The 19736-nt window shown below is 47.9% G+C and overlaps 3 protein-coding genes across 3 annotated transcripts; 2 read left to right on the top strand and 1 right to left on the bottom strand.

Annotated features, from left to right (window-relative positions):
• Positions 1-783: 783 nt before the first annotated feature.
• On the bottom strand, positions 784-1928 carry UCRPA7_8528 (putative zinc alcohol protein; the record flags this gene model as incomplete). Its single annotated transcript, XM_007921040.1, has 3 exons — positions 784-843; positions 906-1265; positions 1314-1928. The coding sequence occupies 3 exons, from the start codon at positions 1926-1928 to the stop codon at positions 784-786; spliced, it is 1035 nt and encodes a 344-aa protein (XP_007919231.1).
• Positions 1929-7920: 5992 nt separating this feature from the next.
• UCRPA7_8529 (putative pectate lyase protein) lies at positions 7921-8685 on the top strand (the record flags this gene model as incomplete). The annotated part of the gene is made up of 4 exons (XM_007921041.1): positions 7921-7942; positions 7996-8125; positions 8189-8233; positions 8289-8685. The coding sequence occupies 4 exons, from the start codon at positions 7921-7923 to the stop codon at positions 8683-8685; spliced, it is 594 nt and encodes a 197-aa protein (XP_007919232.1).
• An 8607-nt stretch (positions 8686-17292) lies between these two features.
• On the top strand, positions 17293-19143 carry UCRPA7_8530 (hypothetical protein; the record flags this gene model as incomplete). The annotated part of the gene is made up of 4 exons (XM_007921042.1): positions 17293-17414; positions 17480-18070; positions 18127-18973; positions 19033-19143. The coding sequence occupies 4 exons, from the start codon at positions 17293-17295 to the stop codon at positions 19141-19143; spliced, it is 1671 nt and encodes a 556-aa protein (XP_007919233.1).
• Positions 19144-19736: the final 593 nt, after the last annotated feature.

Raw genomic sequence — 19736 nt, forward strand, 5'->3', positions numbered from 1 at the left:
CACTGTGACATCGTCAGAGTGGTCATTTCCAGCTTCCAGAACCAGAACGGCTATCTCTGGATTCTCAGTCAATCGAGCTGCAATAGTTAGGCCAGCTGTTCCGCCTCCGAGAATCCTTGATTGCCTGTCAATATAGGTTTTGCATAGATGCAAGTTTTCAAGGCTTACACATAATCATACGAAGACGTTTCCTTGGCCAAAAGCGGCGCTGCAATTGCGCATGCGTATGAAAACGCCCATGGTCTCATCTTGCGGATCCGGCCGAAGGCAAGTTCTGTGATTAAACGTTGTGATTTGAGTTATTTTGAGAGGAACAAGCCGACAATTTATTGACGCCTCTTTTTGGGGCTTACTCAGTCACAACAATCGTGAGTGGATAGAACATGGGTTACACCACTAACTACCCGAACCTCTGCATGGTCACGAGGGGAGCGGAAGAATAACTGGATTCAAAGTCCTTGGAACCTTTTCACATGGATAAGTACATTTGATTAGTGATACATACTTCAGTTCCACCTTAGAAACAGGCCAAAGGAAAGGGAAAGAAGCTATTGAATGCATTTGCGTCAATGCCTCCATCGAGAGTCTTGCGTTTGGACAGATTTGATTTCTCATGGCGCAGGCTCTTTTCGTCCAAACTACATACGACAACTTCTTTCACACATGGGTACTCAACTAGTACTCTCGTATAGCCACAATGAATAACGTCGATCTTCCGGGGATAATTATGATACATGACCCAGCTGGCAACTTAAAATCTTCAAGGAGATATTCATGAAATGTCTAAGACACTTTGACAACTACCTTGCCTCTTGATCTCTTACTCACAACACGCTCATAACCCTAATCTCACGTTAGTCATACATATATTTCGAGGACTTCCAGGGGCACTGGGAGTCACTTACTTGGATTGCATTTTCCATTGGGCATTCCATATCTATCGGAATCTCCTTCAAGAGACCATCGTTGGCCCATTTTGCTGCGACACCAGCGAAAGCTCCGGAAGGCGACAAACCAAGGATGCGATACTGTCGAGGCGTGCCGCCTAAGGCAACAGGCAGAATCTTGTTCTTGAAATAAGGTACAATACCCTGTGAACGACCACCAACAATGCAGATAAAGAGACCTTCTGGCCTGAGATACTTAGTTGGCTCAGTGAAAAGTGGTTGATCACCAACGCAGTCGATCATGAGGTTGAATGGTGCATCGCCATGTTCCTGGGTAAGGAAGCTGTAGAGTGATTTGTGTGCCTTGTAATCAATGATCTGCCGTAGTTAGTGACGGTAATTGAGGCTGATTCAGAGAAGACTCACATGATCCGCACCAAGCCGTTTGACCATGTCGGCATTCGCTTCAGAGCAGACGCCGTACACTGTGGCGCCCAGGCCTTTAACAATTTGGACAAGCACTGAGCCAACACCACCACTAGCCCCGTTGACTAGCACTTTGTCCCCTGCCTTCACGTTGGCCTCGCCCAGGACAAGCGCAGTCGTCTGCCCTGCCACGCCTAGAGCGCCAGCCGCTTGTCGCATTTCAAGACTCTTCGGTCTGCGTGCAACAATGTCGGACGGAATGACGATATACTCGGCCAGCGATCCTTTGCCAAACGCCACAGAGCTGACATTCACAGCTCCGCCGACTTCAGCCCCAACTTCAAGCTCTGCCGAAGGGCCAGCCTGGACAACAGTGCCGACAAAATCGAGACCCGGGTGCGGATTATGCCTGAACGGTATCCAATTCGAAAGGTGCAGCATGAAATGCACGTCGGCCGGATTGAGTGCTGCGTAAGAGACCTTCACCATGATGTTGGATCCCTTTGGCGGAGCTGGAGTCGGGTAGTCCGTCCGCAGCGTCAACGCATCACTAGGTGGTCCATTCTTGGTGACCACCCAAGCCTTCATCTGTTTTGGTATCGATGGAGTCACCATAGTCATGCCGCGTTCGCGTAGTGCACACGTAGCTTCAGAGTCAGATTCGCTCTGGACTCACTCACTCGAACCTGCGAGTTCTGGAAGCTGTTGTGATGAAGCGTGTCCTTGAAACCGTGCGTTGCTTTAGCTCCACGGCAGAGTGTTTCATCCCGGGACAACTAGTCGACCGACCGCCGGCGGCCCAAAGTTCGTACCGAAAATCACCCCACAGCTATAGGCTGGGATCGATGGAGCCCGCACTCCGCCCGTCACATGCTGGGACCTCTTGGCTACTCCGGCTCCAACGGCGGATCGAGGAGGAGCCCGGGATCATGAACAAACTGACCTGACCATTTATCGCACGCGCTGGTTGATCATTGACCGAACAGTGCTCAATCAAATGCACCGCTGTAGTCCTCGTGCCTTTTTGGCCTCCATAACGGTTGTCTTGAGCGCCATGATGTCATTTGAAAAAATGGACGAGACGAGGGCAATTGAACTGTCACTCGGCGACTCCGTTTGGTTACATAAACACGTCCATTTTAAGAGTAACACACTTGCGATGAGTTCAAACAGAACAGGATTCTATCACGTCGTTTTTTGAAAAGAATAATTTTCGTTTAGACTGGTCTGAAGACAGATATGTAGCAGCTGGTGCAACTTTGTACCCGCTTCCACCAGGCTAAATCGCTGGCAAGCATATATTGCTGTCTTTTCAGTGTTATAGAGCTGGACCCTACTTGTTAGCCTCAGGCGGGAATCAACTAAATTTAACAAAATTCACCGCTTCATAGGCCAGGTTATCAGCAAATCAATAAGCCTAAGTCTTCATCACCAGGACCAAAAATGACTGTTTACAAAGGGAACTAGACATCGTGTTCATCGCCACTAGGCTCAACACTCTATGCATTCCGTGTTCAAAGGTAGACTTGTAAAACTTTGATGGACACCGCGGGGACCCTATTTTGCCGCAAAGGCTGATTGCAAAGTTGCCTTGGCTCCCCACTCGGCAGTTGATCCAGACAAATGCATTTCAGTGAAGCCCCCTTTGGCACTCTGTCTCTATGATACTCGTATTTCGGAAGATGGTCTAAAATCCTAAATCTCCCTTTCAGCAGAATGTGCTACTCGTCTTTCTAAACTCGTTAGCCATTCACTAGATTAGTTGCGAGTTTCAAGCTCAAATTATTGCGATGAAGGCCTTCCTGGAACGATTGATCATTTCCGTGGCAGCACTATCCCAAGTGCTTGCCGCACCGTTAGTCTTCAATCAAATCGAATGCAACCGCAGTGCTCTCATCGAGGCAGCCAACGCATATATCGCGTCTCAGACCACCGGACAGCTTACTGCTATACAGGGTTTTCTAGCTTCGAATTGGACATATCAGGAGAACAACAAAGAAGTTGATGTGAAGACAGGGGTTTTGAGCAAATCTCTGAAAATAGACCACCAGCGTACTAATGTTGACATGACGACATGCGCAACGTATTCGGAGATTATATCAGCCGCAGATGCCGCAAACCAATATGTAATCGGAACGCAAATTCACCATGATGAGAACATGAGAATCATATTGATTGATACCATTGCTTCTACCAAAAACTCTTGGCTGTTCGATGCCAAGAAAACACTACAGTATGTTCAACAGGAGAAGTGGGACATTATCCCCGAGGGAAAACGCGACGACAGAGCCGCAATTCAGGCCGCAGGTGATGCATACCTCGACATGTGGAGTAATGCGACTGCCGCAAATGCGGTGCCTTGGGGTACTCCTTGCGTCAGGCTAGAGGGAAGCGCCTATACCGGTACGGGGAAGTCAGATGATTCTTGCAAACCTGGCATCCCATCGAATCATAATCAGGCACCAAACACGCACAGACGATACGTTATTGATGAGTCGATGGGATCAGTCAGCATATTTTGTGTCTGGGAGCATATGATGATGGCTGCTGATAGCCACGAGTTTAGGCTTGAAGGCGGGAAGCTCCGTTATGTACACACAATGACGGTATGTGGCGGGCAGGTTTGCAAACTCTGAAGTATTTCTGCCAGTGCGAGAAAGCACGAAAATTATAATAAGGGCAAAGTCGTATCAGAATACAGTATCATGCGCATGTCAAAACTTCCTCTTATGATTTCATGCGGTTAGAGTAAACCAGATATTGTTCTGCAAACTAACACCAAGACCAATGCTGGTGATGGGGGCGATTTGGGTCGGCCGCCACTATTGGAATAGTGGCTTGTTTGTACTACCATGACGGCTTACTCACCCTTTTTCTATTCTGTTCTAACGAGCCGCGTGGGGTGGCGGAAGATCTTTGCGGGCTTTCCTGAAGCCGTATCAATAGTATAACAGATCACATAACTTTGACTTTGGTTAATCAGCTCTAGGGCCAACCATTCTACGAAGTTATCAAAAGATATCTCAGAAAGGTTTTTGGTAAGATAGGACCATCAAAGATTCTTTGATCATAGATTTCGTCGCCTCTGATTGTTGCCAAGTGAGCACTGCGGCGGGACAGAAATCTCAGGGAACGAACCCCAAGCACGTTCCGAAGAGAATGTCGAGCTCCTATACCAATACTGGTCACCGAAGAAGGCGCTTACATAAGAAAGGTCGAAATGGGTGTGCTGCGTGCAATCATCGTCTTCTTAAATGTGGTGAACAGCGGCCAATATGGTGCGTTGACAAAACGGAGCCCAAACAACCCGAATGCACCTTTTGCTAATGTACTTTCACCGAGGAAGTGTACAATGTTTACGTTCGGGGACTCGCTGCGTTTACATTCTAGCCTGTGCTGTCAATAAGAGCAGCAATGATATGAGGGCTCAAGGCCAAACCTTATTAAAGTTCCATCACTCACGTCTCAAATCTCCACTAGGTCTATCAAGTGACCCTTTCGGTACTATGCCTGTGGAAATGGTAGGTATATCAGGCGAGCTTTGGCAACACTGTAGGTCCTCGCGCTCTGTTGAATGCGGATAGAGACGGGACTAATTCAATCCTGGTTGCATGTTAGTTCTATATAACAGAAATAGCATTCGTGTTGCTTTCCCAAATCATCCGTACTCAACTGGTTTAGACATCATCAATCCACCATGGTTCCGTACGGCGTTACTCATGGCGGCCGGGCACCAGTCCATTAATCAAGGGTTCAATAACAAAGTCATAGAGCAAACCTCACTTATACATAAGATCGAAGTGCTAAAGGCTGTGAAGCAAGAGGTCGAAGAGAGAGATGAGCTATCAGATTGGGTTGCAAGCGTTGTTTCAGGTCTTGTTTACACCGATGTAGGCATTGCTCAGATTCTAGACAATCTATAACGTGCTAATTATACATAGTTATGGTGTGGTGATATTTTAGAAGCAGATGCTCATCTTCGGGGTCTATTTGCAATCCTCGACCAGAATGAGAGAATTACCGGACCTCGTCTGTACATAAACCTTGTCAGAAGAATTACGGTCATGTGAGTCTACTTCTCGCGTTCATGTACAGACCTATACTGCGAAACCGCCTTACCCTTGAATCTAGTCCAGCAAGATGTGTGGTCAACTAATCTGTCAACAGGGGTGCCTGTCTCATCTTTGCCGCACTTTTTCATGTTGAAATTGCTGCCAGTCACAGCCTATCCCAACAGCTAGGCGTCGAAAATGGGCAGCGGGTATGGACAGATGTATCATACCTTTACGCGCACTTTGTTTGCGAAATTCTCCGTGATACCCTCTATCAGTCGATGAACAATGAACAGAAAATCCATCGCTGTGATCACATCCATCTGAAGTGGCTACTTGAGAAAGGGCGTTTTCGCAATAAGACGAGTTTTGGAAAAGAAAGCACAATATCCATGACTAAAAGACTTTGTGTCTCTACTCAAGCAAGCGTTCATAAGCCGAGATCGGTCCATGGACAACAAAAAGAAAGTCTATCTGATCAAAGAGAGATATGGCTGTGGACAATAGTCATTAGTGCCTATGTCCTCACCATTGGAACTACAAGATGGGGGCTGTCGGATGACTCGGATAGTGATGCTGACACAGTGAATCGTTCTTCTGGAGACTGGTTAGATGATTGGATCCGTGATTGGAGATTATCGGGGAAATCACTGACAGTCTGGCCGTGGAGGCAGATTTTAGACAAGATCGCTTGGCTAGAAACAGATGATGGCCAAGTATTCATCAGAGATGTTTGGCAAGGAGCAGTTCACACTCCAGTGGCGTAGTACTAGGATGTCTACAAGACTTTTCAAGGGAATCCGTAGTATTCCCATTGATGTTAGTCTCGCGGGCTTATGTTCCTCGTACAGCAACCGCGGTCTTCTATTGTATTAAATCGGAGTATTTGTAGGTATGTAGCATGCGTCACATCCTTCTGCGGCTGGGGGGTGGCAGTGTCAAAGCTTGCTGTATTTCCATTGAGAAACAGCCAACTGATAAACTTGGCCTCATTGTCGTACAGATCCGTACTACACACGTATGTAATTACGCGGTTCAAATGTCTCTTCAGGCCACTCTAGACCCTTAGTTGGCGCTATTACGAATCCTTTTCGACATGACAGGCTATGAGGCTGTCAGAAACTGATAAGACAGCCTAGACAGGTGTTACGGGATAATGAAGATGGTGTCGCTCCAGAAGATTAAGGGGTTACAGTTCTCCGCCACTTCCCGTGAAGCTAGCCTTTTCCTGCCCCGAAACTTCGTTGTCTTATCAATGGAGGGGACTTTCTAAGCCCATTCTCACATTTTAGGGACTTAAAATGGAGAGGCTCTGCGTGCAGCTGAAGGCGATTGGTGGCTTTCAGATGACGTGCGCATTTTCCCGTCCACAAAATAGGAATACTTCCTCTTATTCGGGTGAACCTGCAGCACCAAGGCATCCGCAAAAATCCGGGGTACAGCACGCGGTTTTGTTTGTCCGCCAAGGAGATCTGCCTATGATTGGACCTAACGCCCCCAGGTGAACCCCTATTACAAGACCCCTCCTTCGCTAAAGGGCATACCTACGCAACGCCTCCAAGAGTGGTTCAGGAGGATGATAATCCGCAATAGTAGGGTCTTGGCAAGCTATAAAGACCATGCAGCCCAGCAGCTTTCCACAAATTATCGAATACGGTCCGGGGTTGGAATGCGAAGTCCCTCACCACTTTGCACCTAGACGCCTCTATGTCACCCTGCCACCATGACTGGTAGGTTGCAGCAGGTGGCCGTCGCCTGAAGAAAAGCTTGGCCCAACAAAAAGCTTGGCTCGTTCATCTTTCCAAGTGACAGACAAGGAATTGACGCCCCACGTCACCTGTTACTCGGTACGAGAGGGATTGCGGCGTCAGCTACGCCAAGACATGATGTTTTCGAAGTGATGATTGATGAAACACGGGGCTTGACTGGTGGGAATCTCACGGAGACAAGGATCCCTCGAATCATGGGCCCTCAGCAGTTGATTGCAAGGCGTGTCTGGGCCGTTGGAATGGCTTCTCAATGACAGGTGCCCTCAAATGAAAAGATTTTGATGATAAATAGATGCTCGTCCACTCCAAGTTGTTCACGCCCAAGGATATCAAAATACTTAACTGGAAAAGTCGAGCTTCCAAGTCTAGAACTCAACGAACTCTTCTGTAAAAATGTATCGCTACTCGCTGATAGCCCTGCTGCCGGTTGTCATGGGTTGTGCAAACCCTGACTCCAATGCTTGCGCCAGCTACATCAGTGCGAACCAGGCAACTGCATCCCCATTTTGTGCCACCTTCACCCAGAGTAGCGTGACAGCAACTACTGGTCTTCCGGCTTGGGCCTCTAACTGTTCCAATAAGCCAAGTCAAATCTCCAAGGAGTGCTCCTGCTATTGGACTGGAGGGTCGGGCTCGACCCCTACCACCACTGCTAAGACGACATCCACGACACTGAAGACCACGATTACGGCAGCTCCAACAGGCGTGACAACCACTTTACCAGCATCGTCGGGGGCTACTTCCACTTCAAAGGCAATTACAGTCAGCGGCTCGTTCGATGGTGGTATGAAGAAATATGACCGAAACCGTAAGATCTATCCCGGTGTGCTTCAATGATTTGGTCTGTCTAACTCGTAATAGCCAAGGTCTGCGAAGAACAGACTGAGACTGGAGAAGCCGATGCCATGTTTGTCTTGGAAGATGGAGCAAGTCTTTCCAATGTCATTATTGGACCCAATCAGGCCGAGGGTGTACACTGCAAGGGAACATGGTGAGCAACTGCTTCAGGCTTGGGTGTTTGAATGTTAGAACAAACCTGCTAACTCACATGCAGCACATTGACCAACGTCTGGTGGGAGGATGTCTGCGAAGATGCTCTGTAAGCTTTATGTTCTCTGTGCCCTTTAGCGCATCCGGCAGCTAACGTGAGGCAGGACTCTCAAACAATCCAGCGGTACCTCCAACATCAACGGCGGAGGCGCTTTCCATGCTGCCGACAAGATCATCCAGTTCAATGGCTTTGGCACTGTCAATGTGAAGAACTTCTACGCCAACGATTATGGCAAAGTGGTCCGTAGCTGCGGCAACTGCAGCAACAATGGAGGTGCTCGCCATATCATCATGAACAATGTTGTTGCTCATGATGGTGGAGTACTTTGTGGAATTAACACCAACTATGGTGATACTTGCTCAATCACCAACTGCTGCCAGGATGATGGAAAGAGCTGCGATCGTTATACCGGAAACAATGATGGCGATGAGCCCACCAAGATTGGGTCAGGCGCGGACGGCACATACTGCACGGTCACCGGTCTTTCAACCAGCTGTTAAGGAGGTAAGGGATGCGAGTGGGCTTGCTGCATTACATATGTAGTCCCTCAGAAACACTTTCTGACAACCAGCCCCTCACAGTCTTGCCAGCATCTGACAATGTATATACATCTTTCCATGCACATAATTCCTTCTTGAATGACATCATTGATGCTATTTTATTCAAAAATTCTATTACTATTTTTCAACAGTGCCTTTGTGCCCCGGCACCTTGATCTCGGTGTCGAAGATCGTGCAGGAAGGACAGCACAATCCAGACCACTTCGTTTTTCAGCTATGTAAGATCGTTCGTTGTACTGAAATAAAGTTGATAAATCATTCAAATTCAGCTACATAAGTTCATCTAAGACATGGTTCATAACGTTCTCCACCACACGCTAGGCGCATTGCCTGATATTCCTACGGCACTGCAACTCCTGGCACCTTGGCCATTTGCGTCCATCCTGCATTGGTATACTGCCAATGCCACATATCACCGTTCGTATCTTCAACTACAGCCTCTAAGCTTTGCGCAAAGCTTCCATGCACTAGTCCCCAAACGTGTTTAATATCGCTGCCGAATGTCAAAACGTGAGCCCAGGGTCCGGCGCCGCCGCTTGATGGAGGGTTAGTATATATATCGTTGTTGACGCGCTGCCAGTGCTGCACTTGTCCATGTACTGCAACCAGAAGCTGGAATCCGCCCGGCGATCGCTCGTCATCTGTCCGCCAGAAGTCCTGGATCATCACCGGGGGAGTGTGCTCGATACAACTACCGAAGATCTCTGAAGGAGCCCACGCCTCTTCACCAGTCGCCCCTGCAGTGCGCCAGAACAGCTGCATCTGGCCAGTCTCCAAGACAGCCACAACATAGACATTCCCCTGACTAGTCTCATCATAAATGTCGAGATTGATATTTGACTGAACAAGAGAGGGCCCGGATTGTCTGATACTTCCGGCTGGGGAAATGATGCTCGCTGCGTCGAGAATCCAATGGCCTGTCTCAGCGTTTCGAATATACTTCATACATGTTAGACAAAACTGCTTCATTACAAGTGGAAAAAGAAGTATCTACCTCTGCTAACGCTCCATCACTTGTTCTGACTACTAATGAAAATGCCGAGTCGTCTGTCTGGGCAAATCCGGGATAACCTTGCAATGATTGATAAAAGTATATTGGGCTGTAATGTTGTTGTCCGTTCCAAAATCCATTATCGTACCCTGCAAACAGCCAATCGTTCTTTCGTTGGGAGAAGTACCAATGAGCAAGACCGCCGGTAGTAGTAACATAGACTACTTCAAGATCATCGCTGAAAGATGACCCAGTGATAGTTGGCTGGCCAAATACAGTGAGAGAATCATAGAGATTGCCATCGAATTGCCAAGTGAAAGGAGGCTCTCCATCTCGGTGAACGACTTGAAGGCCACTGTCGGTATTTGACCGGAGGAGTTCAAAATTTCGATGTGTGACTCCGTTTCTTGACTGGTATCTGGCAACTCAGTGTCAGTTTACGAGCTAAAACTTGCCAATGGCCAAATTACATACAGATTACCATTATGGTGCCTCTTCTTGACCCAGGGATCTATAGCCATATTATTAATGCCAAATTTCTCCCAAACATCGATTGCCGCCGTTCCATAACTAGAGATATTAGTCATATACTCCTCTGGTCAAGATAAAGAACCTACGCGATGTATCCGTAGCCTGCCATTCCGAAACTCGAGCTCCATGAGTTGCGGAATAGCCACCCGCCGATTTCGTCATCGTAGCCAACGATAAGTACGCAATGACCTCCAACATAAGTGGATGTTTCATCATATTTATACGCTGCACCAGAGGCGAAATTGAAAGAGTAGAAATCGTTGAATACGCTGAAACAAGCAGCCAATGGGCCGACTTCATTGAGCCAAGTCTTTTGGTCGTCAACGTCGGCAACCCCAGTCCATCTGGGAAACTTCAGCGACCGACCGACCCGGTCCTCACAGGTAGACCAGGGCTGATCGTCTTGGGTATAGACATCGCATTGGACATCAGCTATACCAAGACCATTGTTGAGAGAGTAGTCCAAGGCTACTTCCACCCACCCACCTTGTATACAACTATGCGAGGTACGTTAGGTCTCTATTAACGTTCACAGTATTGAAAGAGGGGACATACTTCCATCCCATTTGATCGTGTAAATCAGCTTCACTTCTCTTATTCCAGACACCGTGCTCAATCCGAGCTTGAGTTTCGGCCAAAGCCACAGCAGCGAACGTCCAGCAAGATCCACAACGTCCTTGATCTTGGACACTTGTGAGCCAATTCAGTCCGTAATATCTGCGCCAGTCAACAGCAGTTGCGTCCGCTCGGTTCTGAACCTCTGATCGTTCTTCTACGCGCAACCCCCTTCGAACCATTCTGGCTCTGGTTGCGTTGGAGTTTCCGGTTGGAACAGGGGGTGATGCTAGATTCGGCAAGTCTACCGTAACAATAGTTGACCAATCCAATGTGGCAGATGGTGTAAGAAATTCCGTTGCCGTCAGCGGCTTGCTTGGTCCACCAAGGCCCCTCCGGGACGATGTCGTGTTTGTTGCTGTAGCGCTGGCAACCGAGGATCCTGCGTCCACAGATGATGTCGGCCGCGGCTGATCTGTGCCTACTGATGTTTGGCGCACAACTAACGGCTATTCAGGTTGTCACTTCAAGGCTGTCTAGTTGGGCATAAGATGCCACTCACGATATGCCAAGCTGCGCTTGTGGCGGCTAGAGCCAACACAGAATACGGCTTCATCCTGTCTTCTTGTCGATAAGTGATTGAGATCTCAATTTACGAAAGTCAAAGTAGATTTCATTCTACAAGACAAAACAGAAGGCCTCTAATCCATTGGAGCGACTGGCGTGACTTTTATAAGAGACTGACGCCTTATTGAAGGGCCCATGACTTCAATATTAAATTCGCTAACTTAGTCCTCCGAGACATCTATACGATATTTATGTGTAGCTGTGGCGCCTTGCCTGATCAACGGGGCTGTTTTCCGTCAGCCCTACGGCCTCGTGGATTGACATAATACGTTCTTCTGAGACTGGCTATGATCGCCAAGACGCTTTCTCCGTATAAATAGATGGTTCTTCTTGAAAAACTTATCCAATCACGACTCTTTGTGTCAGATTTTTGTCGTTGGCTTGCTTGACTTCCAGGCTCAGCCAGTCTTCAGCCAGCCTTCAGCCCCCGCACTCAGACAGGGGCAACCCGACGGCTGAGCTTCGGAGTAAAATGACCAGCTGTGGCTTCAAATTCGCGGCACCTGATTCACATTCCTCCTGCGAATCTCAGGGTTATCTACCGGGTAAATAATACAATCAAACTATGATTTCAGCAAATCTTGCTCTTATGCTGCATAGCACTACTTAGAGCACTCGAGAACGACTGGTGAATACAAAAGCCTAGTTGAAATCTGTCGTTTCTCATCGTCTTAAATATACAATACCAGAGAAGACTAGTTGAGCTTCATCTCAAACAATGAAGTGATCAATGTTCTCGATCATCAGATAAAACGCCAAGACGAAGGCGTTGGAGTAGCCCGGTCTCGTCACCCATATCAAGTGCCAAGGCAGATCATATAGACAGTAATAAAGTTCAATTTTCAATGGTCGCAACCACCTGCACTGAACCTGCATGAGCATTGCGGTCCTAGACGGGTAAAAGAACATAGCTAAGTAAAAGCTCGCTAGAAGAACGTCCCATTCAATTGCGCATGTAAATGCATATTTTCTTTTCAATCTCGTCCAGAGACAAAAAGCTAGTATGCGCACTCGTAGGAGATCGAAAGACTCGTGAGTATTGCCCACGCATGTTTATCGGCACGCAATATATGTTTGCTTGAGGCACTTTGTGGATAAAATACTCGGCACGGGTAGCTTGCTCTTGCAGCGGCTCGGGATTTATTTCCCGGACAAGTCGGCCATATTTCCACATCAGCGCCAACAGGGATGCCATTAGTATAATACATACAAGCGTCAGCTCTCATTGCTGCTGAGAATGTTCTTGCAACCTGTGAAAAGCTTTCTGGTTTAGGAAGATATACGGCAATTGTCCCCCTGCGAAGATGAGACTCTTAGGATACGTCGCAGCTTTCGAGCTGTTGTACTTGGCTGCTTCCGAAAACTTTCCCTGGGAATCAATACAACTCACAGAAGAAGAAGCTAACAAGTTCCCTGCGGTAGCTTTTGGTGATAGCTCTATTCCGAGCTCTAATTATAGTGGATCAACTTGCAGAGAGCATCCAGGCAGTGATGGATGGCCATCACTCGATGATTGGACCATGTTCAATTCTTCGCTGGGCGGCGTCTTGCTGCAACCCGCTCCTCCGGCCGCTGTGTGCTATCCTGGCCCTTCAAGAGACATGACTAAGTGTATATCACTCTTGTTCAGCTCTTTTGATAGTCGTTTCTATCTAAATGACCCACTAACGGTGTTGACTGAATGGCCACAAGGGAGCACATGTCCCGCCACCTTCACCCCAGTAGGCTCGTGTACCCAAGGTGGCTTTCCAGTATATGTCGTCAATGTCACAACAGTACAGCACATACAAGCGACAGTCAACTTTGCCAGAAATAAGAATCTGCGGCTGGTAATTAAGTATGTTTGAAGTTCATCATTCCGATCGCTTGTCTCATATATGTCATAGAAACACGGGACATGACTTCGCTGGACGATCAACTGGATATGGAGCACTTAGTATCTGGACTCACTACTTGAAAAGTTTTGAATTCCTTCCGGAATACAGTCAAGGAGAGTACTCGGGAATGGCTGCAAGAGTTGGCGCAGGTCTTGAGGCATGGGAGTTATATGCATATATGGCTCAGTACAACATGACCTTAGTCGTACCAGGCGGCAGCACAGTTGGTGCATATGGCGGGTGGATGTCCGCTGGTGGTCACAATACCCTAAGCTCTGTCTATGGTCTAGGTTCAGACCAAGTGCTTTCCTTAGAGGTGGTGACGGCCGACGGAAGACTGCTTACCGCAAACACAACAACCAATACTGACTTATTTTATGCCCTGCGAGGAGGTGGTCCAGGTAAACAGTTTAGTAGACTAATGAAATGTCTTGGGATACTAACGCTATTTTTCAGGAACTTATGGTGTTGTCACATCTGCCATTGTCAAAGCATATCCTCCAATCGAGGTGACAGAATCTGCTATCAATTTTATGGCGGGAAGCTTCTCAACGCCCGGATGGGGTAATTTCTCTATTCCTCCTAACGGCTCATTTCCCTTCAACTTCACAATACCTCCTTTCAACACGTCAAATCCATTAAACTTCACCTTACCACCATCCAACACATCAAATCCTTTCAACATTTCTATCCCAACAAACCTCACTTTCCCAGGTAACTTCTCATACACTCCGCCAGTGACCGTTCAAGATCCTGAAACGTTCTGGCGTGGCGTTAACGCGTACTTCAAGTTCGGCACTAAACTCTGTGATGCTGGTGGCACCGGCTACAGCTATGTTACCGCTTTGAGCAACACCAGCTTTAGTTTCACCACGACTCTCGAAATGCCAGGCATGTCAAAGCAAGAGGCTTATGAATTTGTGCAACCGCTTTTTGATGATCTCAAAGAAATTGGTATACCCGTGAACAATAGTCAACCTGTAACTTCTCTCAGCTGGGGAGACACACGGAAAGGAGAGGGTGATGCGCCAGGTAACATCCGATTTGCCACACGGCTGATGCCAAGGCAGAATTGGGAGAACGATACGCTATTTGAGGAAACAATGACCGCAATGCGTCAAGTGATAGAGGCTGGATATTCATTTCACGGGGTCCAGGTTGCTCCGACAGAGAAGACTGCTGGATATCCGGGAGGTAGCGCTGTGAATCCAGCCTTCCGGAATACGTTGATGCATGCAGACTTCTTCGACATGGCCCCAGCAACAGGGCTGCCAGCTCAGGCGTTGAAGAATGCTCATGCAACTTTCAATAGTTACATGGACAAAATTCGGGCAGTCACACCTGGTGCAGGATCATATCTCAACGAAGCTGACGTGCAAGAACCCAATTGGCAGCAAAGCTTTTTCGGATCAAACTACGACAAGCTGCTGGCAATTAAGAAGGCTCGGGACCCGTGGGGCTTGTTTTGGGCACCCACAACTGTGGGCAGCGAAGATTGGGTGGTTAGAACAGCTGACGGATTGCCAACGCAGAATGGCCCCCTCTGCAGGTCTGATGCTGCAAACGTGATGTAGAAAATTCTATTGGTTTTGTCAGTCATCTGCAGAATGGCTGAGATAACCCTTATTGGAAATGCGTCAACATAGAGAAAGAAAAAGTACAAGGAACAACAAGAGTAACTACTGAGCTAACAAGTGTAACAAGTGTGAGCCGAGCCTAATTGATTTCTGGGCCTCATGCTCGTCAACGAAACAAACATTTAAGGTAGTTTGCAAATTTGAATAGCTCTTGTAAGTAAGCTCAGTGATAACCTACAAAGTAGCGCTCGTACAGTTTCAAAGACTTGATGGGCTCGGATACCGAGCACAGGGGGAAGACATGATCTCAAGGCAGGGTTTTCTTTGGCATAACGGGATTGTGACAATTATTCGGCTAGACCGCACTTCAAGTTCCACAGTCGACGAATAGATCAAATATCGTTTCTAGTATTCAGCTCAGAATGCCAAGGTGTGAGGCGCATAATAGGATGGTATAGATGCCCCCTTCGAGGCATTCCCATGAGCTTTACAGTGCAGCATGATATTAATTGATGTTCCGCACCGCAGTGTTGTCTTCTTCAATGCTAGTCGGAGAAGGCTGTGAAGTAAGCACTCAGTGTAGTCGATCTGCTGCGGTGTGCCAATGGCATCCAGAATGACTGATTCGGTGTTGTTCGACAGGCTTGTGGCAGCGGGAGTGCCCTGCCGTCTGGACCCCGAGTAACTTCCCGCGTGCTAAACGGCGGGCACAAATCCCTTTCGGGTTATGCAACTGCATTTCTAAATTTAGAGAGTGTAGTGATATGTGCCTTTGGGGCTGGGGCTCTGCATGGGAAAGGACTAGTGTTGCTGCTTTGGGCAACACAGAATGCCGGACTTTTCTAACAGTATTGAGAGCTGTACTCTCCCGGCACAGAATGGCATAGCCCAAACGACTTCAGTATCTTTAATGCCGAGTTTCCGCCCCCAATGTGGGCCTCAGCCTGATCCTCCAACGCACACGCCGCAGGTCCCCACTACACCGACAATGGCAGGAGATTGCGTGATGTGGGTTTCACCTGCAGGTCTGTCACCAACAACACCTCAGCCACCTTGGCTGTAGGCCTGTAGGCCGTGACACGGTTGTTGAAGCTGCCAAGGCTCCCTGAGGAGGGGGCATGCACACCTCAGTTGTTCAGCACGAGGGCTAGATAAAAGATGCCTTGACGAGGTTCAGCAAAACACGCGATAAAGCGAAGTTGGCGCCATATGGCAACTCATTTACCTGGCTTGGTAGGTAGTATGGATATAGGCAAGTCAGAATCGCACAATTTGGAGAAACCTCTCATTATTTTGTAGTAACCTAGCCATATCGCTCTTGAGGCGCATCTTTCATCGCGGTAATCGGGATCGTTCCGCGAGATGAAACAACCGCCCTTTTTTTTTAAATTCTGAGCCCTGATATGGAAAGCTATATCTTTACGTCAGCCGTTAACGTTAGGTGATTCTGTAGCGTGCGGCGTAAGGCCTTCGGCAACTTAGCTTCACTCCTTGACGGTCTTGGCATATTGTATCCACAGCCCCCTTGCGGAAAACATGTGTGGTTTCCAGTCTGCATGGTATCTTTTTTGGCAACAGCGACGAAATAATGATTGCTGTTGCGTTAGCTCCAGGACGCAATGAAAGGCGATTACAAACATTTGGCAAAGCTAGTATACCAGAATCAACATGGATTTCCCGCCGCATCGCGGAAGTTATAGGGGTCTTTGAAAACTAGTGCAAAAGCTCATCAATGATAAACTATACGGTCAGTCGCCAAAGATCCTTCAAGATATCGTGAGATTAGCCAAGATGGTAGAAAGTCAGCAAGGGTAGCCTCACGAGGCTGTAGGATTATTTCCCTAGATCTCGACCGGGATGCTTGACAATTTGGGCTAGAAGTGCTTTATCAGCCAGAAGACAAGCGCAGCTCCGCCTCAAAAGCGTGAAAATTAGCTGGCACAACCCCCAATTTTTGCGCTGCAGGGTCAAGGTTTCACACCTAGTTCTGCACACCCCCTGCCCTGTTACAGCGCCGCCGCAGCCCCCTCATGTGGCTTTTTACAACAGCACCCAAGAATGTGCATTGGTGCCGAGCAGGAGCAAACATGCCATGCGAGAGATGGGATTAGCTTTGTTCGATATAAGAAGGAGACACCCAAGACCTGCTGTGATATTAACAACGGACTAGTTACTAGATCACTAGCTTGAGTAACGCAGTTTTTTTGAGAGAATCACCTCAATATCGGTTTCATACTCGAAAAGCTTGCATATCATAACAAAGTCTTCTTGGTGTGAGATGCACTTCAATCATCTCGGGCTATCCCTTTTGTGGGCGGTCTCTGCCAGTGCTGCCACAGTTGGTCATGCTTTGGCGTCTCAAGCTGCCCGGGTTCGCAATGCCCCGGGCATGTCTACCTCTGAGACTTTAACAGCTCTTCGTCGGGCTCTTACCCTCGCTGAGAGAGACACAGTCTTCAAGAATAGCACATCCATGAATAAGAGTTGGGATGGTGCAGTGCTTTTCAGCTAGTGAGCTATACCTTCAAGTATAATGTTGTGACCCATCATCGTTGCTAACAATATAATCTATCTAGTGAGAAAGAAGTTGGGGATGATAATGCCAATGCCAAAGCTTCTGTCAGCATTACTTGCACAACATGCTACATCCAGGGTCTAGCCACTGCTCAACTCACCATTGATGGCGATTTTGACGTTAGTGACGCATTCGGCAACTTCACAGATGACGTGGAACAAGGGATTGATAATGTTACGACTACTGTTGTTGACTATGTCGAGGACTATATTGGCAACGTTACCACTAACCTTGCCGATGGAATTGACGTCGACGACTTCGATCTCCCGCCCATCGACGTCGAGTTTAACATTGACATTCCTGATATCCCTGAGTGCCAGCTGCAGTTCCAGTTCGACGGGATGGAGCTATATGTCCTCATCGACACTGTATTATCCGCTGGAGCTACTTATACTCTCAATTTGTACACATCAGAATCTCCTATCGGCTTCGCTATTGGCGAGAATCTGGAAATTGGCGTGATTTTTGACATTGATCTCATCCTATCAGTTGATGGAGAGATTGACATAAGCACTGGCTTCCACATCAAGCTCGATGATGGTCTAGCCATTGATATCCCTATGTTTGATGACAACATTTCCAGCATCGACTTGTAAGATATCATCTTTATTAAAGCGCTTAGCACTATACTAACTCTCATCCTTCTAGTAATGGCGGAGACTTTGAGTTTCTTCCTGTCACAATCGAAAGCGCCGGAGCATCTCTGAAAGCTGTTCTTCGCGTTGGCCTTCATGCCGGTTTTGCGATGTCCACAGCTGGTGTGTTTAGTCTAAGCGCAAGCGGCGGTGTGGAAGTCGGTGTGTATGCACACATCGCCGAGTTTTCAACCAATGTCACAGCGTCATTCGCTGGTGATGATGACGAATGCAAGCTTCGCGTTGTTGAGTCGTACCAGCTTGCTCTAGGTGCTAAAGCTGGAGCATCCGTCGCCCTTGGTACACGCACTTGGGGCCCAACACCAGAAACCGAGATTCCGATTTTCTATACTACTATGGCTGATGCGTGTGCTATTAGTGGCAAGGCATCGCCAACCACCACTGCAGCTGCTATCTCTGCAAGAGATGACGACAGTGATGTGACGACTACAACCATCAGCACGGAAATTGTCTACAAGGGCGTCTCCTGTCTTTCTGAGGGTTTGATCAACTGCCCTGCTTCTCTTCAGACCACCAACAAGGTGACCTCTACTAGAACTTTGGTTACTGCTGTTCCGTCAGGTGTAGATGCGGTGTTCCCCTCATCGATCACAAACGCGGTTCTCAAGACGGTGCCGTTTGGTGCTGGCGTGAAGTCACTCATCAAGAGCTCAGGCAGTCCGGTCTCATATGTTCCACCACCGCCAACATCTACTGGGAATGATGGTGGTGACGGAGATGGAGACGTTGACAGCATTATCAACGGTAAGACAGGTGGTGTCTCGAACAAGTTGATTATCGGCTTGAGTGTGGGATTGGGCGTCCCATTCCTGGCTGGACTCATCGCCGGAATCTTGTATGTCTTCCAACTTCAACTACTAATTCCCAACCCAAAGAGCAATGTGCTAACCATGAACAGTTTATGCTGCAAACGCAGACGCTACTCCCCGGTGCCAAGGGAGGCAACAGCCTATGTCGCGCCAGGTCTTCAAGCTTCGGAACCATATACCCCTGGTTCTTATATGTCTGATAAGAAGAGAATGAGCAGCACTGTAACTGAGAGGCGTTGAGATATGGATAACAGATGTCATTTGATGGTCACGACTCATGATGGCGTATTTTGAACTTATACCAGGGCGTCAGTGCTCAACTTTATTCAGATGTTTGTTTTCAGAGAATATCAATTCGTTCGGTCTAGTTGCTTTTTAGGAATCATCTATCGATGCTATAACGCGATTTGAATGAGACCGTAACGTTTCCTCGGACTACAAGTCATAACCTTGTTTCAAGACGATCCTGTAGAGTATACACTCGGCTTGTGGTTTGGACACATGTTAGCCACTTGATTGGAAGTTGGGGAGCTACGGAGATTAGTAGAACCTCCGGCCTCCGTCTTTCAAAGCTGATCTCTCCTAGAGAGGTGATATGTCCGAGATCGCAGCCAGTCAGGTGGCACTCAAAATCTCACTCTGCTCGGGCACTCCAACAGGCTATCTGATCAACATGCTCAGTCACGGTGGTAGTAACTGCTATTTATGGGGCTGAACTCCGTCAGCACACCGGATATGGCCGGGTTTCAGACCCGAGACCCGTCTAGGCTGAACCCGACGGCTATCGGGTCTG

Source organism: Phaeoacremonium minimum (assembly GCF_000392275.1).
Source record: "Phaeoacremonium minimum UCRPA7 unplaced genomic scaffold PA7_03_scaffold_597, whole genome shotgun sequence".
NCBI classification, from domain to species: domain Eukaryota; kingdom Fungi; phylum Ascomycota; class Sordariomycetes; order Togniniales; family Togniniaceae; genus Phaeoacremonium; species Phaeoacremonium minimum.